Here is a 27,569-nt window from a genome sequence, read left to right as displayed (position 1 = left end):
TGCAACAGATGGCTGGGTCCAAACCACAGCTCTTATAAAATGTCCGAGGCATCCGTGGAATTTTAATGAGGAAAAACGCTGCTTTGTTTTGAAGGCCGCGGATAAAAATGTTGTGTCTGCTGTAGTCACATATATAAGACCAAAAAGCATGTGATTTAGGAGACTGTAAAGGATCAGACAACGCCAGAGAACAAAGTATGTTTAAGCAACGAATAATAATAATTCCTTACATTTTTATAGCGCTTTTATAGCATCTAGCGCCAGATGCTCAAAGCGCTTTACAAATACATGGTCATAAATGGTCACTGTGGACAATACCCACAGGAGCAAGTTCAGGTGAAGTGTCTTGCCCAAGGACACAACGGCTTTACAGACGCAGCAGCGGCGGGTTTCACCCCTTGATCTGATGATCATTGCACAGCGCACTGCGCCACACCGTCCATCTTCACGCCTCAAAGTCATCGAGGCGCTTTTACAAGTACACATTGATATTATACATGTACTGTGGACATTACCCACAGGAGCAAATCCGGGTGAAGTGTCTTGCCCAAGGACACAACGGCCTGACGCAGTGGCGGCAGGAGCGGGTTTCGAACTGGAGTTCCCCCAGCACCCCCTTGATCTGATGATCAGATGCACAGACCACTGCGCCACCCGTCCCGTAAGACCTCAAGCAGCCTTAGAAATCTTTACTCCTAACTGTCAGGGAGGAAGAACTGTGTAAAAACCTTTTATAGTCGCAAAGTTGGCAGAGGAGCGGGTCGGGGTTTATGGACGGCAACATATACGACTCAGATAAGGAAAGCCTTTGATTCCTGTTCGCAGTTCATGACCATGATCTGCACAAAATGTGTAATCAAGTTCCGTTTTGAAGTAGTTGTTTCTTTTCAAATATTCTGGCCTTTTGTTGACTTAACTATTCATTATTTTGTTTGTCTTAACTAAGATCTTTTTGTACTTTAATCGGACCAAACCTTTATCATAGAGGATTTAAAATGTGTCTCCTAGAGATTAATTTCAAAAGATGTGTCTTTGGCGTTTCATTTCAAGGACTCACAAAACAAAACGTTTATCAGTCCCACGAATATTTCAGACATGAAAACCTTTAGCAGTGTAAGTAAATATTAAAATGTCTCCTAATGGCCAATAGGTGACAGATACTAAGAAATCCTTTATTCATCTCACTGCGGGGAGTAAGTGAATGATTGAATGCAATTTGTGTAAATTGCTTTGAGGGTGTATGTTATGCATTACATTTAATTGCAAGTCTTTTTCCCTTTAACATCCATTATAAATGACTAAATACGTCTGATAATGGCTCATATTTTTAAACCAACTCTCATACCGTCAATTACTGTTTAAAACAATAACAAATAATATGTTTCTGATTTTAGAAATGAAGACTTGCTTCCTGTAGGGCCTGTTACTGTTCACCTCAGTGATTACTGTCTTCTCTGTTTTGCTCTCTCCAGCAGAGGCACCTCCCTCTGGGATGTCCAAGAATGGATACTTCTTTCAGGAAATGGGTGAGTCTGAGCCAACACCAGAACATACTGCATCAATGTAACGTACAATTGAATTTAAAACACATTTCCACATTGGAAAACAAAGCAGCCAATAATAAGGGATCCATGAGTGAGAGAATAAAAGTGCGATCCTATTATTATTCGCATGTATTTGCTGCCAATAAAGTGGTGTAGGAATGAGTCCTAAACCAGGAAAAGAGTTAGCATCTTAGCACGTCTCGTGCCCTTAGGCGCTTTCACACCGGAGTACTTTTCCCAGGAATAGTTCCGATAGTTCCTGGGATTTTGCGTTCACACCAAAAATTCTGCAACTACAACTTTGCTTTTGCGAACCTTTTCACCCCCTTTTTAGTCCCTGCTAGAGAGTAGGTACTTTCCTGGGAGTAAAAGGTTCCCATTTCTGATTGGCTGGGCAGATTGCAAACCACGCCCCGTAAAACTCTGAAAAGTTTTGTGAAGCCACCATTGTATTTGCTGGCATTAGCATTATTAGCATTAGCCCCGCGCACCAACGCAGAGAGACTAACTTATGGCAACACAAAAAAAAACATGCGAGCAGTGGAGTGATGAGGAGGTGTAGGCGCTTCTGGCGATTTACTCGGAAGGCCAACGCCGGGGACTTCCGGCCGGGGACTTCGTGTGGCAGTATACATAGATATATATGTATATATATATTAGGGCCGGGACTCGATTAAAAAAATTAATCTAATTAATTAGAGGCTTTGTAATTAATTCATCGAAATTAATCGCATTTTTAATCACATATAAATATTTGACCTAAGAACAGTGAGAAGCAATTTTTTTCACATGGATTTTAGTATACCATTAGGCGCATTCACACCGCAGTACTTTTCCCACAAAGATTCATGAGAACTTAGTTCATGAGAACTCTTTGAACCTGGGGGAGGATTAGGCAAATGAAGCCGCTGACGTCACTTCTTCTTCTTCTGCTTTGGGTTTACTGGCAGGCCGCAAACCACTTCACGGCGTATACTGCCGCCCAAAGTCCCCGGCCGGAAGTCCCCGGAGTTAGGGACTGGCTTCAGTAGAAGCTGCTGGGAGTCCCAGCAGCTTCTACTGAAGCCTTCCGAGTAAATCGCCAGAACGCCGACACCTCCTCATCTCCACCGCTCCCATGTTTTATTTTGTGTTGCCATAAGTTAGTCTCTCTGCGTTTCTGCGCTGGGCTAATGCTAATAATGCTAATGCGAGGATAATAAAATGGCGGCTTCACAAAACTTTTTGCGAGTTTTACGTGGCGTGGTTTGCAATCCGCCCAGCCAATCAGAAATATAGCTCTTTTCTCACAAGAGAGCCGTACGAAAGTCCCTGCTCTCTAGCAGCTCTCTGCTCTCTAGCAGGGACTTTCGTGGGGGTAAAAAGGTTCTCATGAACTAATTTTAGTACCGGCTCTTTTTGGTGTGAACGCGATAAAAGAGGCTAACGTCCACGCTAGCTGCTATATGTTTTGCATTGAGGTGATACTTGAGGCTTGATGTGCTGCGGTGATATGCGAATTCCTTTTTGCATAATTTGCACACAACCGTGCTCTTATCGACGCTTCCATCCGTCCGTTTTTTAAAACAACATATCCCACTGTTGTTCACTGTGGTTTGTTGTTATCTGAAGTCATGAACGTTAGTTGGTGCTCCAGTATAATCGGTACGCCTGAAACTCATCCAGTGAGAAACGTTCCGCGGTGCAAAAATAAGTGCGATTAAAATGCGTTAATTTTTTTAACGCGTTAATTTTTGTGTAATTAATTAATCTTAATTAACGCGTTAAAGTCCCGGCCCTAATATATATATATACTACTAGTGCTGTCAAAATTATCGCGTTAACGGCGGTAATTAATTTTTTGAATTAATTGCGTTAAAATATTTAACGCATTTAACGCATGTGCAGAATGGCCCGCCCCATACGTGCCACCAGTGGCAGCGCCAGGGTATGGTTGGGGTAGGCTACACCATGGGCTACACCCATACCAAGAAATGGCTTAGCCCCACCATGACAAATGATGTTAAAGTGGGCAAAATAAAGTCTGCCAACTCGCGCGGAGTAAATTGCACAGACAGCAGTTAGTAAGATTGATTTCAGTAGCCACGGTTTTGAAAACTTTTGTCACGTAGTGATCGTCTTCTCAATAGAACATCTTTGATAACGGCGTGGTGTTGTTGCAGGAAGTCCCGACGGAGAATACTTTTGCTGTAGTACAGGGGTGCACATAACTGGTACGCAGGTTATGTGTGTAATCTTAAATGCGTACCGTCACTTGTGTCACAAAGCGCATTTGCGTACCGACGTACTTGTGAAGCTTTTCCAGAAGGCGGTTAGATCACCGGACGACAGAGTCGGTCTCCGTGTGCACAGACAGGGCTGCTGTTAACGTCGGTCTGTACAACGGAATTGTGCCAAAACTACGCCAACCGGCTGCGGAGGGAGACTCCCCCCCCCTTCACTGGAAAACTGCGCTAAAACAGCTGATCGTTCACACTCTGTGGTCACTCCACTAGCCGCCCCCCCCCCCCTCTGTCGACTTTCCTGAAGTACTCCCCCGTTGATAGAAATCAACACGTAATGAATTAAGACCCCACGGTTTGATGATTGATAGGTGTGTGGGTTGTCTTTCATTTTGACACGCAGAATTTTTTTATAATAAACATAGATACTGTATGTTAAATGGATATATCCGCCTTCTTTCATTTATCTTTCCATTCCCACAACAATATACATAAATAAATGGCATATTTTGGACATAGTTCGAATGGTGATTAATCATGATTAATTAATTTTTAAGCTGTGATTAATCTGATTAAAAATTGTAATCGTTTGACAGCCCTAATATATACATATATATATATATATGTATATATACACACCGAAATTATCATATTTTTGGGGTAATTGTATGTATGTATGTATACTTTAAGAATAAGACAACCACACTAAGAGTTATAAAAAAGGTGTCCAAAAGAAACATTACATAATTGTGTAAAGAAATGGTAGCAACATATTCTAAAGAGGCTGGGTCAACATCAATCTTGCAATACTATTATCTCACATAGCCCCACTGATCCTGTGTAGCAGGACTTGTAATGTACATATTTCCACTAAGTAATTAACGATTATCCTAATTATAGTCATAATATTGTCATATCTTACACGTGAAAGGTGATTCCACGGGTTCTTGTTTGCAGACTGCGGCGAGTAGAGCAGCCGTAGGCTGCACAAAAGTCAGGCATAGTCAGGTACTTCTGTAAACACAAAGCCAGCAATTTCCTGTATCATAATGTATCTAAAATGTAAGATGTTTTTAACAAAGCACCTTGAATTGCCTGGTGCTGAAAGGTGCTATATAAATAAACTTGCCTTGCCTTAACAAGCCAAACCACTTGGAAGAAATCATGTGTAACTTAAATTATGTTGAAAAGAAAGAGCAGTTCTGCCTCTCCCACTGGTGTAAAGTTGCTGGGTCAACTTTGTAATACTAGGTCTCACTCACAGCCTCTTGTTATTAGCCAGCTAATAAATACAACCACGTCATACACAAAGAAAAGCTGAAATGTCAACATGTCCAAGCATCCTGTATCATAGCCATGCTAATAACGTTTATAATAAACCAAACCGTTTGTAAATCAGTCAAGATTTCAGCGATTTAAGAGTATTTTTGTGCAGATCACTCACCTTTCAACAGCTACCATAGCGCGTACCAGAGTAGCTGTTGACTGTAGCAAGATGGCGGCCGGTGAGCTACGCTGGAGAATCTCCCATGAGCCATCTAGTGTTTATATCATAGACTGTATATATAAACACTAGATGGCTCGGTTTATATATATCTATGGTAGTATACGCCGTGAAGTTGTTTGCGGCCTGCCAGTGAAGAAGAAGAAGAAGAAGATTAAGATTCATTTGCCTAATCCTCCCTCAGGGACTTATTCCGGTGTGAACGCGATCTGCTCTTTAGTTCCGATGAACTAAGTACGGCAAAGTTCTTGGTGTAAAAGCGCCTCTTGTCTTGAAGCCAATGTTTTTTTGAACGTGTTTTGGTTAGATGCCAAACATATGGTCTGTGGTTAACACTAGTTAATGAGTTATCACGTTTTCTTCTGCGACATCAAATATGTCAGTAAAAACCCAACTCATGAACTTCTGCTTTTAGGTGTCTTTACAAAGCGGTTGCTAACAACTGAGTAATGAGATGACTAAATGCCAAATATTAGCCGCCTTTAGCTGGCGGCGGTGTCATAAAGTCATGCAACCTTGACGTAATTTGTTTGTAGCCTTACGTTAGCTTTATACTTCTGGTGATTGCATTTACGCTTCAAAAATTATAAATATGATGATAGTATTCTGGGATTGTCCTGCTGAACAAAACATGTAAGTAGCATAAGCGTTACTTAGCCACAGAGCTTATTTTCTTCAATACTCCACAGTCGAAAAAATCCCATGGGTTTTTTTGGAGGGATGATGCTACGATGCTAACTTCCCACGCGGACTCACTGCACTGCACTATAATGTCTGCTGTAGAATATATCCATAATGAAAGATGTGATTTAAGATTAGTGTTGCTGCACAGACTCACACTCCACTGCATTTGGATATAAATAATGAACTTTGCTCCGCTGTAATGATAACGGCGGTTTCATTACCTTCAAGCCAAGGAGAGGTACCCAATTAGTATGTGCAGCACAAGCAGGCAAGACAGAATTGGCGTGCGTCGGAGCTCCCCGTCTCCCCCAGCTAATTATTCCCGACCTGCAACACACCAATTCAGTCGGCAGAATAACACAAGGCCCCCTGCTGCAGCCCAACATAACTGTCTTTATTAGGCAACCTTGTATCAGGGTATACATGCGATTACATTATCGTAGGCGAGTAAGCATTATCCACCATTGTCTCTTCTCATTAGTGGGGGTGGGACGGGAAGCCGAATGCACTCGGAGATCAAAGGTTGTGAGCAGGGTGACATGAAATATAATATTTGTTGTATTTCTTGCACTGGAGTAGTGATGCTATTATACCAGTGCCTTCTGTGTCATTATGTTCTTTATCAGTGCGTTAATATTTGATGTGTTTCTGAGTCATATCAACTATTAATGTGATTACGGATGCTCAATTTGGGTTAAATTATTCTCTTTGTGGCCTAAATACAGAGGAGGAAAAAGCAAAAAGCTTGTGAAGAATAGGAATATTTAGGCTTAGGTCCATTAAAAAAATATATTATCAGACAAATTGCTTTGGAGATAGTTTTGAGATATGCATTTGCCTGTCTGATGTTAAAGGGGCTCTATTATTATTTTTCATCACATTGTAACACTAAGGCTTCTACTGTTCAGCGCTCCAACACATTGTACGTGTAGGCTAAGGGGCGGGACATCTATAAGCGGTTAACCAATCAAAACAGAGCCGTCCAGCCAACCAATCAGAGCAGACTGGGCTCTGGTTTCAGACAGAGGGTGGAACGAGGTGCTGCAGCACAGGCAGAAAAATAAAGAGCTTTTTGAACATTAAAGCATGGAGACATGTCCCAGCAGAGACACAACATACAAATATGGAGCTGAAAATGAGCATAATAGCCCCTTTAAGCAATACATCAAGACATTTTTATTGAGTTTTCTTTAACTTCAATGCTCCCTCATAATACACCTTAGAGTAACTCGACTGGTTGTTTTTAAGGTGAATTTGTGCATTTTTCAGACTTTGTTCAAGGAATCCCCGGGGAAAATGTTCAGCAGAGGTTGTAAGCCACTTAAATCCAGACGCAATTTATCTTGTGATCTACTTACTTAATAAATAAAGAACAATAGCCACACTTATTCAATATGTGGAATTTGCCACTTCAAATAGTAAATCAGCCTTTTTCCCTGGAGCGGGATGTCTTACTTTATGAATGTGTATTAATTTCTTATGAGCGGAGGTGGTGTTTAATTCAGGCGTGGTGGCCCGTCGCCACTTAAAAGCTCTGAGGGGAACACTGTCATTTAGCTGACATCATCATTTTTAATCCTGCAAAGTTTCATACAGTTCAAAAGCATCTTGTAAATGTCTCGAGAAGATTTGTTTACTCATCAAAGCGCACTAATATTTATGTCATACAGCTGGTGTTAGTCCATCCATGTTTAAAACCTTTAAAACTAGTTGTGTTTAAACAATATTAATGAATACAAACACATTTTAAACAATTAATCATTGCCTCCAGCTTCTCAAATGTAAATATTTTCTTCTTTGCTCTGTTTTGATATAATGGTAATCTCCATTCAACACCTATTTAAATGATATATTAGTTTATCTGCAGATGATTGGCTAATCAAGTAAATATCTGGTAAAGCTGCACTTAGTGGTTTTTGAGATATATTGAGGATGTTGAATCAATTTCGGACATTTTAGGAATAAAAAATTGCAGTTTTGAGTCACCTAAAACATTCAAATCGACCCAAATTACTTCAAAATAATCCCATTCAGAGCACAAAAAGGGCCTCTTGCTGATTAAAACTGCCATTTTTGATACTGCAAATGTCCGAAATTATTTCAATAACCTCCAAAACCACTCCAAAATGTTCCAAATCGTCCAAGCCATTTTTTGTACTATTGTCTGCACAGGCTAATTAATGCAAATGAATGCATATTATGCTAAAAGTGCAAGTTGCCCAACATATACAAGTGAGCATCCGGCAGTGTCTATGTGCTGGGGACCCTTACTATACATTCCTAACATAAAACTTTGGGGTACTCAACATTTCCGGGTTCATAATAGGACTCTATGGGCTGGCACTCAGACTAATAAGTCAATATTAAAATACAACATTTATACCGGTGTATTTTGAGGTAAAAGGTTTTTGCTGCTGGTGCTTGGCGGCCGCTCTTCCCTCCCAAGGTGATTTGAAAGTCAGAGCCCAGCCGGTGAGTCTGAGGCACGGAGGGACGCAGCGAGGCGACGACACAGCGAGGTTCAAATAATGTCAAGTGCTGAGGGATGATCCCGATGCAAGACAAACTGAATGAACTGAAATGAAGGCCTCCCGACAGATAAGGTCAGCAGATAAAGAGCACGGGGATAGTTCTCGTCGCATCAAGACCATCGCAGGATGATATTTGGGAGCTGGCTAGTTACTGTAGCTCTGGATTTAAGTGGCTGCTGTGTCAGAGAAAATGGGATGAGTCATACAAACAGACTCCGGGCTGTGATGCTTTCTACCAAACAAAACCCTGTCCAACGATTCAGAAAAACATGTCTACCTGCTTATTCATGAAAGACCTGTCTTCACATCAGAACAACCAAAAACTAATAGCATTTCTTTGATAATTTATTTATTTTTTAGGCTTAGAGATCCTCTGCTTACCCCCAGCACTGCGTTATATTTATTAATAAATAAGAATAGACATTTCAGCTGCTGATTATAGTGACATCAGGACCCGATATGTATTTTAAAAGGCCTTTTCCAGATGTAAACAAATAAAATATGTGTATAATAAAATGCATATGCACAACAGAGTAGGGCTGCAATTATTTTCATTACTGTTAAATCTGCCTTTCGGTCTATTGAAATTTCAGCAAATAGTGAAACATGTCCATCCCTGTTTCCAAGGAGACATCTTGTAATGTCCATTACTGAAATATATTCAGTTTTATATAATAGGAGAAAAAAAAGAAAAGCAGGGAATCTGAGAAGCTGATAACAACATTTTCTGCCACTTTTGCATTAAAAAGGTCTTTAAAATTAATCAATTATTGAGATGGATGGCAATTAATGTTCTGTTGATCAACTAATTGATCCATCAACTAATTGCTGCAGCTGTAGAACAAGGCAAAGACAACATTGTACACATACGCTAATACTGTAGATCAGGGGTGCCCACACTTTTTTAGCTTGAGAGCTACTTTTAAAATGACCAAGCCCAAAAGATCTACCTACAGGGCCGCCCCTGCCCGATCTGTGTCGAGAGCGCGGCGGGGGGGTGCTAGTGGAATAAACGGCGGATAAACTGTGGCACGCTTACACTAATTGCGCCGCATAAGCGCATAATAGTGCGCTGCATTTGCACTTCAGATGAGGAGGTGAGGCCCCCTCATAACGGCATGAACCCGTATGGCACAATACAACAGAGACTGGCAACTGAGACTGGCTTACCTGTGCGTCAATCAAGTGGACAATGCCATAGTAAGGATGGATGATAGGCTAACTTTTATTTATTTTTTTTAAAACCACCACCTTTGCGATCAACGTATTGGGCACCCCTGCTGTCGATAATTACACAGTATAAAACTGGTTAAAAAGCAAAAATACAAACTATAGAACCTCTTCTAGTAAAATGATTTATCCTCGTATTCTGCCAACAAAACACTTGGCTCTTAGCATATTCATGTTGATAGATGGTTATTATGTTATATGTTCTTTTGCCCTAATAGTTGAGCAGACTGGTGGCGCAGGAATATCAGGGCTTACAGATTCAAGATCCAAGGCTTTTAGTGTCATTCGTGCATAGCTACAGTGTAGTTATATCGATGAAAATCTTAGGTCCCAGGCTCCTCCAACAGTACAATACAATAAAATAGATTAAATAGTGCAAGTAAATACAATCAAATAGAACGGAATAGAAGTGATACATAATTTGTAAGTTACAAACAGGTGAATGTTATGTTCTTAGTTCAGGGCACTGTCTGAAGATGATAATAATGAAAGAGGGTTCGGTGCTGTTGTGTCCCCAGAGCAGCGGGAGGTGGAGCCGGAGGAGGGCAGCGAGGGCCAGCAGGAGGAGGGCCAGGACTCGCCAATCACCTGCGGAGACGACATTCACCTCTACGACAACCAGCTCAGCCCCGGGCCAGGTCAGTGCAGAGAGGGAGAGCAGGGTTTGGCCAAAAAGTCAAATCGAAATTCACTATAGAGGTGCTATAATAGAGGTGATTGTAATATAGAAAAGGTGGAATAAGTCATTTGATTCTTTACTTAAGTAAAAGTAGAAATCCTTTAGTCTTAAAAAAAAACTCTTATATTTTCCTTTTTTTATTTCTTACAAACAAATAATGTTAGGTCATTCTAATGTTCATTTTGGATACTTTGGGTTGATAAGTAATATAGTATTGAATCAGATCATTTCGAATAGAATAGATTTAAGCATATCTGTTTTCATATGTGAAAATGTTTTAGTTTTTTAGAGATAGAGAGTGAAATGGGGATATGTACGGTGGCTGACGGGCTCAAACATGCAACAACAGCCCAAAACATTTCCATTAGGAGAAACCCCCTGTAGTTGCGAGAAGATTAAAAAGTGATGCACCTTTTAGGGACTGGAGCGATGATTCCTTCCAATATTATTGCAGATCCATCTAACTAACGTAGTTAACCTGTGCCAACTTTTATAATCCCTGAACGTCAACAAGCACTTTTAATGTCCCCGTTTCTGGTGTGTTTTGTGTTTCTTGCAGCATGTTGTACTGTAGCATTTCATTTATGCAGCGCTTTTAGTAAACCCTGCACGTGTTTTTTCAAGTTGGGGAAGATGCATGTCTTTTGGCACATTTCAGTTTTTAAATTAGGCTGCAGCGTGTTTCTCCTAATGGAAATGTTTTGTGCCGTTGTAGCTTGTTTGCACCTGTCAGCCACCGTACGTATATTAGAGGATGTCGTTAGGTTTTTCAAAATATTACAATCCTTATATATGCATTAAAAAAAACACAATTGTAATGTCATTGGGATCTTACATTATTTGTGTTACTTAATGATTAAGAACCTGGAGCTTCAGATTGGGCTAGCTGCCTCTCTGATTTCTTCTCTTCCAGACAATAATCTCCTCCGCGGTTCAACCGAGTAATCAATATCACCCGTTCACGTTTTTTCTACTCCTTGCACTTCAGCCAGGAGATGTTTTATATCATAACATGAGGCACATTCTTCAAGGGCAGTGTGTCTGCATTCATGACGCATCTCCAAGGCATCATTGAGGAAGACAGCAAAAGAGACATGCTCAACAAAAAACTCATCTTGAAACTATTTTCTGTGTGGAGTCCATACCAGAGCCCGGTGGCAGGTGTTGACTTGACGGACAGCTCATCAGCTGCAGGTGAGGGTGACTTTGAACCCATCGTCAAAAACGCGCTAGTCAACAGGTTACCGTTGTCGAGGCAACAGTCAAAGGTGCACCGCGGGCAGAGAAGGAAAGAGAGAGAGATGCCCGTTTCCTTTTGAATGTGACAGCTGACCATGTCACTCGGGCTCATTCTCCATACATAGTAACACTTAAGGCGTCTGACAAGAGGGCGTCAGTGGTTCACGCTGGGAACAAGTTAGAGGAAAAAATACAACCGTGAACATCTCTTTCAAGTTGGACAGGCGCTATTAATGTCAGGTGTAAAATAAGAGTGCAAAATACTTGAGTGTAAACTGACTGAGCAGAACAGATTATACTGACAATACGTATTACTATAAATGTTAAAGAGGCCCTTTTATGCTTTTTAGGTTTTTCCCTTTCCTGTAGGTTTTTGTGCATTTTAATGGTCTGCAAAGGCTAAAATCCGAAAGTTCAAAGTGATAACAATATGTAACACTCTTGCTTCCATTGGCTAGCGCTCCAACACATTGTAATTCTGTGTTTTAATCCTAGGATGTTGAATATGGCTCGTTGTGTGCGAGAATCCATGAACACTTGGATATGATTTGACATGCTTGAAGGTTTTAGGTACAGTTCAAACATTCAGTAAACACAAAACAAAAAGCTTCCTTACATTGATGCAACAACACTGCCTGAAATAACATTATACACTTAAATAAATGAAGCCAGGACCGCAATATATTTTAATATCTCATGCTGTATAATGACCATGTCACTCACCCTTAATTGCAGCCCATGGCATTTACACTTTAAAAACACTTTAACCTCATTTTGTAGCGTTTATACCATAAAACCCCTCCTCTAAATACATGTAAAATGTTGAATTCTTACTGTTGTCACTAGGCAGTTTTCTCAGCCACAGGTTCATAATGTTTGACACACCACCAGTGCTTCACAGCACAGCTGAATGTTGATTATGTATTTTCTTTAGATTTCTTCTCCTAAGTCTAGTTGTCACATACATTAGGCCCCAGAGTCCTTAACTGTTTGCATGCTTGTTGCTGCTTTTAATTGATGTCACAAATTGTAATGTTATTTATAATTCAACATCCGCAAACCTCTGTGGAATATGTCCACCGTATCGAATCAATATAGGACTTTTAATCACATCCTCTCTGGCTAAATAAGCAGTGGTGTGGAAAGTAAATAGCTTAGAGATTAGAGCAGCTCCTAACTAATTTGAAAAACATCTGTCTGTTTATAATGAATCTATTTTCTTTCCCTATGTATCCGAACTGTGTCTTCCTTCATGACAAATGTAGTCGTGCTTTGGATGCTTTTATCACGTTGGTCTCATGCCTGGTTTCTGGGACAGTGTTCAGTCTTGACCTTAACATTTGAGTTTAATGTCACAAAGTAAATTGTTTTTGTGTGCTCATCTGTCTCATTTCATAATCATATTTATAATGTTTTCTATGTATTTTATTTAGCTTTTTATTTAATGTAAAATGCTCTGCTGGTTGTAGGGGACGATCACAATGCATTTAAGTAAATACTTTAAACCTTAATAAATTCATGCAAAAGGGGGTTTATTAAGTTATAATTTGTACCTCTAATTCTTAAACAAACTGGCGTGTAGTGAGATCTATGCAGATGAATCATGATTGGCCAAGCCCGCCTTCAACAGAAGTCACTATTGTTATTCTTTTACACCATCAGGATGCTATCCTGCATCCATGGTGCTGAGAGGAGAAATCCTACAGACTTCGCTGAGCATCTTTTTCTTGATTCCCGCCACCAGCAGGTCAAACATGTCGCTTATCCGGCAAAATAAATAAAAATCTACTGATGGATCCAAAACTAAATCCTGTACAGAAATCTTCGGTTTCTAGACAAAGTATCCTAAGGATGTTGCTGTTCCCTATACGAGCCAATAGGTTTTATATTGGATATGTTGCACTTCCAATCTATCACTCACATCCGGTCAAAACTTTAATCTTCCAATATTTTAGTTTCCTTCCAAATAGTTCAAAACGATCAACATTTGTCCCAGCTGTTGTTTGTGTTTAATGCACGTTTTAGCTTGCTAATACGCTAAACGAAGATCGATTCAGATTTAATATATGTTGTAATTTTCTATTATCCGTGTTCTCTCCGTTTTTGGTTATTGGTAGGTCGTTCTCTTTCCGCACATACACAGAAGTGTCTGCAGGAAGTACGTGTGAAGCTCGGAGAGTCAGATATAAATTCTGCTCAGTATCGGGGTGTAAGTGGCATTAGGCAGATATCAAACCGTGCGTGATTGATAGCAGTTATTCAAGCGGATGTTGTAGTGTGGTTAATGGGAGAGTTTAGTGGGAATGTTGTCAGAGATTCTGTTTGTTGTCTCTTGTTTTTTGTTAATGGTTTTGACATGATCTTATTCCTTATTCTCTCTTCAGAGAACTTTGAATAAATAAAGCATAAAGCTGTCAAACGCTCTCCATAAATATCATTGATTTCATGGTTATATTCCTGCCAGCGCTGGGCTCTGTTCCATTTCAGTTCAATCAATTTGGCTGAAAACTCAAGTGGAAAAGTCGTGAGGAAGGACAGGCGTCGCTCACTGGGAACTTGAGGATTTTGGCTTGGACCAAGGTCAATACCTGACCTTGATAACTGTGTGGGGTTTGTTTTATACCGTAGATATATAGTAGTGTAGACATCTTGAAACTAAAACCAAAAGTCCATTGAAAACATTTACCATTAAGAGGTTTACTTCATTTAAAGTAACATCATCTGCAGTTAATGAAACAGAAACGTGCCTTTTTGGAGACAACTGTTTCTGATCTCAAGGGTGTGAATAGAAGCGTGTTATAAAAAGCTATGTCACCATATTCAGCCCCGCTGGAGGGAGCCTTGGGATTTTAGCCTCTGCAGACCATATACATACAGAAAAACCTATATTTTTAGGCTGATTTGATTCACTTCTGGTTGAAGTCCAAAATCCATGTAATAAGGTTGGTATAAGGCGTATCTGTTAGATGCATACCTGCTGATTTATACTGACTTTATTAAATGAAATAACCAAAAGCAGTGTCCAAAAGATGGATAGGAAACGTTAACCTGTGGTATCGAATTCAATGTTTTTCTACCAATTATTATTCCAAAGTTTGCACAATCAATATTGAATGCTCTGTTGGTAAGTGTATGCATTTCAATGCAAATACAGATCATTAGGGCACATTTTATATGTATTTACTATTTATTAAGTAAATGTTGTTTTCAGTTTGCATGTTGCATGGAATTGTAAAGGGAGTAACGGTTGCATAAAACACGTTTCACCCAGACATAAAGAAAGAGTAAATAAATAAAGCATCACAATTATTTGGGATTATTCTACCACATATTTGAAACTGTTTTAAACACATCCCAGCGCTAACCCAAGGACAGAGATGTAATTCAGCCATCGTCAGTCACTTAAAGACTTAAATAATAAAACAACACTCTACTCTGAAAATAACACAACACTTGTGGCTACAATCAACAGTTGCAGTGCCATATAATCAAATAAGGAAACACACTGGTGTCACATTTTAACACTTCCTCTGCCTCATTCCTAAACCCTGAAAGGATCCGGGATTACTCTAAGCCACAGAGTATATTGAGACGTACAGAGGCCATTAGAAGGAGGTGATCATTGGGGACGAGGTAATCTTATATGAATATATGAATATCTCCTCACGGCTGCAGCCTGACTTCAATTAGAGCCGCGGCTCGCTCTCCCCTCTGGAAGCGGATCAGCCCAGCCGTGCTTTCTGATTGTGAGGCTTTGAAGAACCAAATCCACTGCACCCGACACGTGCCCCCTGCCACAGCCTCGTCTCAGAGGTAGGGGCTCTACACTCCACCGCCTGCAGGGTTGCACAAAGGCAAGGTGTTTGGCGTTGGAATCAAAGCCCCGGTCTTTTTCCTGCCGACTCCGAAATGTACACTTGTGGCTGGTTTATTGATATTATGACATCCTGGTGCTTTCCTAGGGCTTATTGGCTTGTTAAAGGGGGGTTTTCTTGCTTTTTCCATGGCTGGAGGGAGGGGTTAAGCACTGATTGATTTCCAGACAGAGCCGCCATAGTGCATCACGTGGAGCAGAGGAGGAAAGCCCGTGGTAACCTAATAACGTCCTGCCCACAGCAAACGGCGATAAGTGCTTATGTAACGGCAATGACGGACTGTTTTATGAGAGTCAGCAGGATACTGAGGCTGCTAGTTAAGGCACTGAAACCTAATTTTGTCCCCGTATTGTTTTCTCACATAAAAGCTTTTTCCTCCTTTTTCCGTCACTGGGAAAATCCAGACCTTTGTGCTTTATCTGAGCGCTCGCCTCGGCTCCACAGGCATGTGTATTAAAACCTTATCAGCGGAGAACTTCCAATCCCTGTTCAATGAGAGCATTTAGACTCGCCTCTCGACATTTTTTCTCACTTTTAGAAAAAGGGTCTCTCTTCTCTTGGCTTTCCTGGCTTAGTGGTTATTACTTGTGATCTTTATTTCAGAGTTTGCACCATCACTATTGAATGCTCTGTTGATGAGAGCATGCTTTTAAATGCAAATACAGATCATTAAGCTACATTTTACATATATTTATTAAATGTATTTGTATTCAGATTCCTTATTGCATGGAATTGTAAAGGGAATAACCGTTGCATAAAACACGTTTCACCCAGACATAAAACGGAACAAATCTATAAAACATCACAATAATGTTCAAATAAAATACATTTCCAGAATGAGATCCTACTCTCAGAGCTTGTTTCTGTCCTAGTAGGTTGCCAACATGAACATAATATCTTAAGAAATAGATAAAAGATCATTTTGTTTACCATTTTCTCTAATGTTATGTTATCTTTTCCATTGGTATGTTGTTTTTTTCCCAAGATACACATTCTGAATCTTGGCCTATTAATATTCGTTCTTATTAAGATCAATTAAAGGTTTAGTTTGTAAAATACACATGTCAATATAGACTTACAAGAAATACATTTTTACTAGTAACATTTTATTTCTTTAAGGTCATTTTTCAGGAAAGGTTTCAGCCTGTTAAATATTGAAATGTCCTTCCTATCTTGTTTAATAGCATAGTATAGTGAATGTGTTTCGGACTGTAAAGACTAAACATTCAAAGACATTACCTTGCCTATGACAATGTTTTTCAGTATTTCCTGACATTGTATAGAACAAACCATTAAACTTATAATCTAGAACATAATCATCAGATCAATCTATAGGGAAAATATTTTTGCAACGCTTTTACAGAGACAAAAAAATGACGTTTTAATTCAAATGTGAAACTGTACTTCTTGTTTTGTTTCTCCTCAGACGCTGACGACTCTGGCTGTGTGTTGCTGAACACGTCAAGAAAGGTAAGCATGAATATTCATTAAATAAATAAAATATTATTACATCAAATATAAGGTGATTTCTGGCAGTCAGGGCACTTGGCACATTGTCGATAATGAGTGCAGCCATCTGTCAATACAGTGGAGCTCCAGTCAGATCCTAGTTACCCTGTAACATCTTTACTTCAGTAGCAAAAAGATGCACTCTACAGCTCAAATCTAGTAGGATAGATAACAAAGAAGCACACAGTATTGTATACAAGCTCCTACATTGTTTTTTTTCTTCATTTGAACCTATAAAACAGTACCTTGTACACAAGAAAAGAAAATCCGTCCCCTACAAACTAAATGCCTTCTTTAAGAGGAAATATTATGCTCATTTACATGTTCATATTTGTATTTTGTACCTATACCTTTACATGCTTTAATTTAAAAAAGGCTATATTTTTATCATACTGCAGCACCTCTTTTCACCCTCTGTCTGAAACCAGAGCCCAGTCAAAGTCAGTAACTGAAGCTAAAGTTTAGTAAGTTAACTTTAGTAGTCATGATTACCATCCGATACCGAGACCCAGTCTACTTCTTATTCTCCCCTCACACTGTAACAGCTCACAGCTCCACAGTGCACAGCTGAAGCATAGTGATGTCAGTTAAAAACAAATTAAATTGTATGTAAAATATAGTTGACGTCTGGATAGCTGTGCTGTCAGTGTGAATTTCTTCTGTGATACTGCTGTCTGCTGCTGTTTATTTTTTCATGCCACTCTGCTGTTTGCCCGCTCATTTTGTTCCATGTTAGGAGCTGGTTCCTTTAGTGTTTCGCCAGAGGAAATATCAGGATCATAATTCTTTAAATAGCGCTTCTGAATCCGGACTGCGTGTGCTGAGCAGAGGGCCTAGATTGTATTTGTTTTAATCTGATCAAGCAAGGTTGTAAAATGGCAGTTAAAATTGACTGGGGTGTGAATTCTTGGCTCTTACGGTTTAATTTATTTCAAACTGTCTGCAGATTCTCACTCAGTGTGTCTTTGCTCTCTGGCCCTGAAGAGCCTCAGTCCTGTGGCGGTATTTTAAAGTGTGCGCACAGTGACAGGACTTTAAAACAGGTGTCCTCTGCCTCTGGACTTTTGCAATTTAGATCATCCACATTTCAGGGCTTTCCGGGGTCGACCAGGCAAGACGAGTAACATTAATCAAGCCTGCTGCTGATGAAAATCGGCAGACAACTTTTTTTTTTAAGTCAGCCAAGAAAAGGAAGGGGTTACTCTGGTGGAATATTCCAAAAATGACAAAGGCAATTTTGGTGTGATGTCGTTAGATAGGAAGGAAATTAAAATTCATAGGATGATGCTTCTCACTCACCGCAGCAATATCGGTCTTACTTATCTGTCTAGAAGCCACACATTCAGCGATATCTGTGAGTTGAGGGGATTTATTAGTAAACCAATTATCAACAGGAACTATACTCGGGATAAAATGGAAATATGCAGCTGTGTAAATTAACCACATGGTCCTTGAGTATCTGATTAGTCAAAAAAGCAAATGACTGGCTGCAGCTTCTTAAATCTAAGTGATATGCTACTAAATCATTTTGAGTTTCAGAGTGTTTGCTTGGACAAAAAATACAATTAAAGATGCAATTTTTCATAAATATTCTTGGCATTTTGACTATTTACTAATGTAATAATTAATCAATGAATTTAGGCAACAGTCGGTGGATTCAATGATAATGAAAAGAGACATTAGTTGCATCCCTACCTTTGTATATTTCCCAGTCGAGACATCACAGTTTCACATCACAAGTGAGCATTAAAGACAGACTTAATGGTGTAGAGTAAAGTGAGAATTTGTTCTTATTTTCCAAGTAGATTTAAAAAATGTAAAACTATCCAATAGGGGTGGGAATCACCAGGCTCCCCACGATACGATACTATCACGATACTCAAGCCACAATACAATAGTATTGCGATACTTAAGCCACAATACGATAGTATTGCGATACTACGATATGCTAAGTATTGCGATACAATATATTGCGATATTGCAAATCACATGGGTCATATCCATGTCCGTCTTCCCTTCCTGGTTAAAAAATGTATTTGCAATATGAATAGTTTATGTAAATAACCCAATTTGTGTTATTTGAACCTGAAAAGGAGATGGTATTGTTTGTTACTTTCATTGCAATTGTATACATGTCGTAACTTCCTGTTTTATATACGACCATCTTTCGGAGGGATATGCTACAGTTTATATACAAAAATAAAAATATAAAAAAAGTTGATATAATAAAATATCGATACTTGGCATCCGTGTATCGATACAATATTGTCACGCAAGGTATCGCGATGCTGTATCGAGTATTTCCCCCACCCCTACTATCCAACATACTTTGTTACCAGCAACCATTTTCCAGTCTCATTGTACTCATATAACGAGTAGGGATGGGAATTTGAAAGCAAATGTATATTCGAATATTCGACCCCCCAAAAAACGGTTAACCGAAATAACCTATAAAAAAAAAATTGGGTAAAAAAAAAAAAAATTGGAATTTTTTTTTTCAATAATTTTTGGAAATAAATACATACATGTTCAAATAAGTGTAGAAACCAAGTCGAATTTGTCAAATGTATTGAACTGGTTATCACAGTTTGACAGCTATAGGCTTACAGCTTTCATGTGCGGAGGCGATTCACAATCAGCCCAGCTGTAGAGAAGACCCTCTCAGCTGGAACGGAGGTTGCGGGTATAGCAAGGTATAGCATGTATAAGTTTAATTTGGCATCGTTTGACCTCTACACCGCACTCACTAACCTGGTCGAAATATTTCCACACATTACTCCTTTTTGACGCCATGTCTGTTGTGTAGGACTCTTCTTAGAGTGTAAATAATTACCGGACTATGACTGGTAAGATATGTTGAATACCGGCAAAACTAAATCTCTCCTGTCAAAATGTCTATGTACTTTGCTGCCACACACGGTTGCCAAGCAGCGCTTATTGTTGTTTAGGCTGGCCACTCATGTGTCGCGAGTGTTGACAGGGGGCGGGGGAGCACGCTCATGAACTGTTAGCGCCGGAACCTCGCAACGGCTGCGGAGCGCATGATGGAAATTAGCTATTAGCTATAATCTGGCATATTGCATCTCTTCTCTTTGCTGAGATTAATGTTTTTGTATGCATGGTCCTTCTATAAATACATATATTTTAAAAATAAATAAATGTGGGCCTAAAATGAGGTTTGAGTCTGCGTGATCTGCGTGTAGGGAGGGGCAGCAGCCATATCATTGGCTAGAACTAGCTAGATCTGATGGATTTGGACATAAACACGAGTGAAGTATAACCGGACGCAAGAGAGAGAGATCAGCACCTGCAGCTCTGCCCGCTGTGAGGGACCGGTGAGCGGAGCAAAACACACCTTTAGACGTCAACTAACACATTTAGCTATGGCACTGTCGTATATATATATACATTGAATTATTCAATTTGATAATATATAATCAACTTAGGCATCCCTCCCAAAAAACAAAAACAAAAAAAATTAATAAAAATATTCATAACTCATATTCGAATACATGAATAATTATTCGAATACCTGAATAATTTTGAATATTCGATTAATCGTTCCCATCCCTAATAACGAGTAATATGTAGGCCTATGTGTAATATACATGTACAACAAGCCGTTTCTTGCACTACAGATGCACCCCACGGTTCAGGGAGTTTAGAGCAGCACCTAGAGGGCATTAGTTTAAACTGGTGACCAAAGCTGTCAGATTTCACTTTGTTGTGCCTTCTTCCTGTGAACAGCTTGTCTGCTTCTCTTCACTAATCTCCCCATTCTGTTTTACACTCCTGCCTGTTTTTTTTATCTCCTCCTGGTTTAAAACAAATCAATTTGACATGGTCACATCCTCACTTACCTGTCAGGAGTTGTGCTATGAATCTATTTTTTGAAGTGGTTTAAATATAGAATACATTTTTGATGTGGTGATGTTTCTGCTACAGCGGCATACTATTTGCTTTCTTACTCAAAACTTCAGGAAATAATTCCCCAATGCTTTCTCCAGCAGATACTGTGTGGACCTTAGTGCGTATGACTAAAATGTATCTTCAAATCTTCCCAAATTAGCTTCAATTCACACCTTTTGAATCACTTGACCGGAAGAAAAACTGAACCAAAACCCGAGACATGTAGCATACGAACACAGGACAAATCAAATGTATTTATAGAGCCCTCTACACAAATATCTCCACAGACTTGGAGATATGGATTCTTCTTGTGCTTGTTTTATTTTTAAAAGAACAGCAGGGAACCCACTCATCTTCAGAATTTCTGTCAATCACGCGATCAATGAAATCGAGGAGCGCTGGGTGTCTGGGCTCTTAATCGAGCTGTGTTCTTCTCAGGTGGTTCTCAGACTCCACTGCTGCGATTTAGTGAACTTTGGAGGGTGGATGCATAGTTCCATGTTTTCAAAAAGGACAGTATTTGGCTCAGAGGGGGTGGTGTAGATCAGGGATGGGCAAATGGCGGCCCGGGGGCACTTTTAACACTTCCTTTCAATCTGCTGTACTACATAAAGACAACAACAATCTTTAACCTACATTGGTGATTTTGGTAGACTGGGTCCAGGCGCCCACATCTCTAATTGTAATCACAGCTGGAGCGGTGTGTGGGATTGTTGACATCTTCCTGAGTAGCTTGCTTAACGATCAATGGAATAACTTGGCAGGCACTTTACTTCTTTATTGATATTGTGCTTTGTGTTGACCCACGCTACGCATTTTAATTACATGTTAAATCCCCTCCGATGATACTGACTATTTAGAACTGACATTTTTTAACAGGAGGAGATCAGACTGTACTACTAAACTCGCACACAGATAATAAATTCTGATCTGCCGGAAATCCAAGTAATCCTCTTGACAGCAAGATCTTTCAAACGTTTGTCAAACTGAAATCAATAAAACACGATCTGACTAAAATGTTTCCTGATAATGAGATTAGTCGAGGTTGGCCAATCTTTTTAAGGAATATTATTACATTTGTCCAGCGTTTATAGCATTTATTTCAACCCTGTCTCCTAAAAATTACGTTCCCACAGAACTAAACTGCATTCTCAATTACGTTTAGGTAGAAACGTCTTTTCTCCCACGTTACGTTTCTTATGAACGTAACTTAAATACGTTTATTTTCTACATATCTTTGCCATTTATTGTCTTGCTTATAATAATGATAATAGTCATTTGTAAATATCATTTTAGTGCACACATTTGAAATCAGTAGGCGAGGCTGTAATTTCGCCAGCTGTTACTCTCATGAGCGAGGCAGAAAATAATAGTTTTAACATGCCAAAAAGCTGCTGTCGTTTATTGCACCTCAAACATTAAAACAAATCCAGAGTTACGTGTTTCTGTACTTCCTCTAAGAAGAAAGGACAGTAACAGAAGATCTCTGTGCTTTCAGGCTTGATCGCCGTTCAAATGACAGCGTTGGTTTCCCCAAAACTGGGCGGGGCTGTAAAGTGACGTAGATTTTACTCTCATCTATTATTCAAAACCATTCTATTTATTCTAACGTAAATTACATGCCAGTGTTTTATCTTTTATTTATTTGTTTTTATTTTAAATCGTATAATGTCTGACTTTTTTCCCGTCCGTGAGGAAAAGAAATGGGGCTTAGAGCCTCAAAATACTGAAATCTGTATTTTTTTAATCTTTTTTCCTTCTAATTTGTTATTCTTTTCTAAATAACACACTGTTATTTACTCAACAATAACACACAATTATCCTTGTTTTTATTCATTCGTTTAATTCTATAATCTTGGGCTTTTTAGCCGTAAATAAAGTCACCGGAAACAGACGTAGGCCTATAAGGGACATTTCGAGCGATACCCACCACAAACCATGCCACAAACCCACTGAACAGATTACCCAAGATCCTCAGCTTGAAGCTCGTTGATTGGATGTTTTAGCCGCAATGCATGTTGGGATATGATGTTAATGCGATATGATATCCGAAAACATTTTTAAAAAAAGAAAAAAACTTTATTCCGAGTGTTCTTGCTTTTCTCTTTGGAAGAATATTGTAATACACGGTTCAGCTGCATTAAATATTACACATCTGCCGTAGTTCTTTATTTATAGAGCCCTGATGAGAAGACTTCTGGACAAACAGGAGAACTGCCGCCAAAACTGAATATGTGACGTGGATCATAAATATATCAACAATTAAACAACATCTTGCATTTCTTTTCACAAAATACGTCTCCTTGCAGTATCAATAGTAATTCGGCTGACTTTTATATTTGATCCAATGGTAGATAGGTTATATTTACACCATAACGGTGCACAGCTGATAGAAAAGGACTTGTAGTTTTTAAAGATATTACTGATTTTCTTTGAATATAAGAATGTAAATACTGAGTTGAGCGAATAGTCAGGGGTTTTGGGTGATGGGAGACACATCTATGGAATCACAATTTCAATAGCTTACCATTAAATGACGGATATACCTTTCTGTCTGTGATGTTTTACAAATCAGATATTAATGTGTAGAAGTAAAACATGAGAAATAGTATAGCAATATCCTGTACAATTATGTAAAAACATGAATAAAACTACACATCTTCAGATGTTATACATACAAGTGTCCTACAGTTATTATTAGTATGCTGTGTGTACCTTGTGTGCACCGCCTAGTGGTTCAAGCACGTTATTGAATTATTTGTGTTGAATAATGTTATTTTTGTTGAATAATGTTATTTGATGAAAAAAATATTAAGAGTACATACTTTCATAGGGGGAAAGTAGAAGGTCAATGATAGAAATATAGAATATAAAAAATCAAGAAGATACTGTAAGTGATCTCTACAATAAAACAGTTTAGTGCCGGATGTACAAAGATATTAATATGAGGAGGTGCAAAACAGACAAATTAATTAACCTTTATTAACACATTAAAGAATACTTTAGGTTAAGGTCTTCTTTCAAATAAGAAAAAAGCTTTCGGGGTATCTATCTACAGATAAATATTAAGCCTGACAAAGTACTTAACGTCCAATATATTGCTTTCCTGCAATGTTAACTATGTTGAAGCACTTATTTTAACTGATATTATACACTTTAATTATACTCTTATGTAGATAGTATAAGAAATGTGCAGAATTTGACAGTTTAATGGTGGAGGTATACACACATATTGATAGATGTCTTGTTATGCACTGTTGAGGTACCTATGACCCAAGTTTTTCATTCATTGCATAACTACACCGCAAAATAGCAATTATATACAGTTTTTAATTAACTATTAGTAGAGAATAACGAGTAATTAATATACTTTATAAAGATCTGCAGATAAATGTTTAGTCTTCTCAAGCACCAACTATCAAATATCTCTCCTGATTGTTGGCACTTGACAATCACCTTCCCTGAATTTCACTCAGGTGTAACTAAAGTCTGCTTTAAGGGTTGTTTATATTTCACATCATTAATCAGAATCTGCAAAGTAACTCAAATAAATGTAGTGGAGTAAAAATACCAGGTTAACCTCTGAATTGTAGTGGAGTAGAATTACAAAGTAACAATGAGCTGTCATGTGTGGGTATATATTAATGCTGCCCATTAAGCGATTTTCACCCATTTAATAATTACATGTTTTAAATGTGTACACACCAATGTGTTTCATATCGCCTAAACCTCCAGGGCTGTGCACAGTTTAATACTGTCAACTTCTAATTTTGGGAAAAAAGAAAACGTCTTTTAAAACTACAATTCCCAGTAGAGACGTGCCATAGAGAACATGTTGCGAAACACAATAGCCGGCATGTGTAGTTCTCGGGCGGCGTTTGAGTCCAGTTTTGAATAGTCTGCTGTGGTTTCGTTCCATTTCAAAGAGCTTGGCGCTCGGCGTAACCTTGGCGCACTGCCACTCCAACATCCAATCACAGAGCTTGAAGATTAATCACGGGGACTGTAGTCCTAAACGATAGTTTGGGATTATGGTAGTGTAGTGTCTTCGGCCATCCTAAACTGAATGTTTTTTTCGGATATCATATCGCATTAACAACACCACATCTGGCGTCACAGAGATCTTCTGTTACTGACCTTTCTTCTTACAGGAAGTACAGAAACACGTAACTGGATTTGTTTTAATGTTTGAGGTGCAATAAACGACACAGCAGCTTTTTGGCATGTTAAAACTATTATTTTCTGCCTCGCTCATGAGAGTAACAGCTGGCAAAATTACAGCCTCGCCTACTGATTTCAAATGTGTGCTCTAAAATGATATTTACAAATGACTATTATCATTATTATAAGCAAGACAATAAATGGCAAAGATATGTAGAAAATAAACGTATTTAAAGGTGGGGTAGGTAAGTTTGAGAAACCGGCTCGAGATACACTTTTTGTTATATGCCATGGAATGCTCTTAACATCCCGATAGTAATGAATATTAAATGCTTTGACAATAAATACATTAAAATATGTCATCTGTGGAAGCCGTGGCGCTGTAAAAAGCACAACCAATCATCTGAGCCGGCCCGGCTAAAGTAACTGGATGGCCTACCTGCCTGTCAGCCTTCCATCTGTGCACAAACTTAACTCGTGCCCTCATTGGTCATGTGCGCGTTTGTGTGTGTTGGAGGAGGGGCTCTGTAAGGAAGTGGCAGATTTCTTCCGGCTGTGTATTTTCAAATTCTAGCGCACTCGAGCTGGTTTCTCCAAAATTACCTACCCCACCTTTAAGATACGTTCATAACGAACGTAACGTGGGAGAAAATACGTTTCTAGCTAAACGTAATTGAGAATGCAGTTTAGTTCTGTGGGAACGTAATTTTTAGGAGACAGGGTTGTTTATTTTATAGTACTGAAAAGTGTTAAGTGACGTGCTCCTTACAATTATGTTGGCTAACTACAGTTATCTCTAGAGATACATGTTTAGTAGTCTCAATCTCCAATATGCAATATCAGAGACAGCACAGCCATATAAACACTATTTAGAAAACAAATATTGTCCTAGATTTTGGATATTGTTATATTTCATGTAGTTTTTTCCTGGTTTTTAATACTTAATAACAGTAATGTATTGAGATTGTCTAGAATTAATCATACTGTTTTATTATTATTCAAGTATTTTGTGAATGTACCAATTGTCAATTATACATTATTGTAATATTGAGGTAAAACGGTCATAAAATATAATTATATTTTGTAATTTCTCCACATCCCTCAGCCCTATTTGAAATACATATTGGACAGTAATTGTCTTTTTAGAGCTAACTAAAGACACAACAACACAAATCTATGAACATAGTGTATATGAAATAAGTGACTTACAGTAGGTCCAATTATACAGAAACTCAATACATTTTGACATCGCTTTTTAGCCTTCTTCATTACACTGATTGGCATAATCGGTACAGAATTGACCATTCAACAGACATACAGAGAGATCAAAATGACGTTTCCAACAATCCCGAATGTAAAATTATACAGTATACAGATATGTATAAAAATATGTATAAAATATGTATATCCTATATACACAGTCAACCGACACATTTACACATTAAGATAAAAAAAACACAACAATCAATATACAAAATAACAGTCACTTCAATATCAATATCTTTGGTGCAAGATTGTCCATAAAATGTGCATTTATTGCAGATTGTCCATAGCAGCATAAAAAGTGTCGATCATTTCGATCACTCTGTCTGTAAACACAAACTGAGTAAGATTGACATTAAAGTTGACTTCAAACACCATCAGACGTTGAACAATTTGTATCTTTCCCGCAGTATGTGAAGCTGATGAACTTCGAGGAGGAGATCCGGGCTCACAGGGACCTGGACGGCTTCCTGGCGCGGGCCACCATCCTGCTGGACGAGACCGCCGCCTCGCTGGACGACGTCCTGAAGAGGATGCTGCACAGCGTGGGCCAGGACAGCAACGCATCCGAACCCACCTGCAACTTCGAGGAGGTGATGAGCATGCTGTTCACTGACGCCGGAGCGCAGGAGGTCAACGGTAAGCAGATAAACCTGTCAGTGTGCATGTAGAATCCAGCATGAGGGAAAAAGGGATACATTCAACTCTTTAAACACAATAAGACAGAACTTTTACCATCAAGGCACCTGACCTAAAAACATTTGAAGTGTGCACATGTCAACACCTACCTGAAAATTAGCTTCAGCTCAGGCCCGGGAGCCCATTTGTCAGATTGACTCGCGAATGCTTCAAGAAGCTTTTAAGACCCAAAGGAGAGTTTGTGATGTTTGAAACGAGGCTGTCCATTTGCCCCGCGGCTTTTTGAAGTGGACACAAATAAAGCTCAATGCGTTGAATCCTGTTGGCAACCATTAACATGTGCAGACATCAAACGTTTCACAGTGGTTGTGCTACATTAATGCACAAGCATAAGATACACTTGGTTTTTATTTATTTAACAAAACCAGGGAAAACATCACAACATAAATATTTTTTTAAAAGGAATCCTGTCTGTCCACAAACCTGGTAGTAGTTCAATATTTGTCCAGGTAATTGGAGAAAAAAAATTGAATGTGAATTAAAACAATCTGGGACTAGAGCAATGGAGGGAACATCAAAC

General features: G+C 39.0%; 1 protein-coding gene across 4 annotated transcripts in view; it reads left to right on the top strand.

Moving 5' to 3' along the window:
* slc4a11 (solute carrier family 4 member 11) overlaps positions 1–27,569 on the top strand; it is a 158,926-nt gene that overhangs the window by 88,910 nt on the left and 42,447 nt on the right. For 3 of the 4 annotated variants that reach the window (XM_034235388.1, XM_034235384.1, XM_034235385.1), the window contains exons 2-5: positions 1,473–1,526; positions 10,234–10,353; positions 16,935–16,978; positions 26,761–26,989. In XM_034235388.1, coding sequence (XP_034091279.1) covers positions 1,473–1,526; positions 10,234–10,353; positions 16,935–16,978; positions 26,761–26,989 — 447 coding nt within the window. The remainder of the gene's footprint in view (positions 1–1,472; positions 1,527–10,233; positions 10,354–16,934; positions 16,979–26,760; positions 26,990–27,569) is intronic. The other variant, XM_034235387.1, reaches the window with a different exon arrangement.

This window comes from Gymnodraco acuticeps, unplaced genomic scaffold (genome assembly GCF_902827175.1).
Source record: "Gymnodraco acuticeps unplaced genomic scaffold, fGymAcu1.1, whole genome shotgun sequence".
Lineage (NCBI taxonomy): Eukaryota > Metazoa > Chordata > Actinopteri > Perciformes > Bathydraconidae > Gymnodraco > Gymnodraco acuticeps.
The sequence above is the reverse complement of the archived record's forward strand: the minus strand, read 5'-3'. Positions and strand labels throughout refer to the sequence as shown.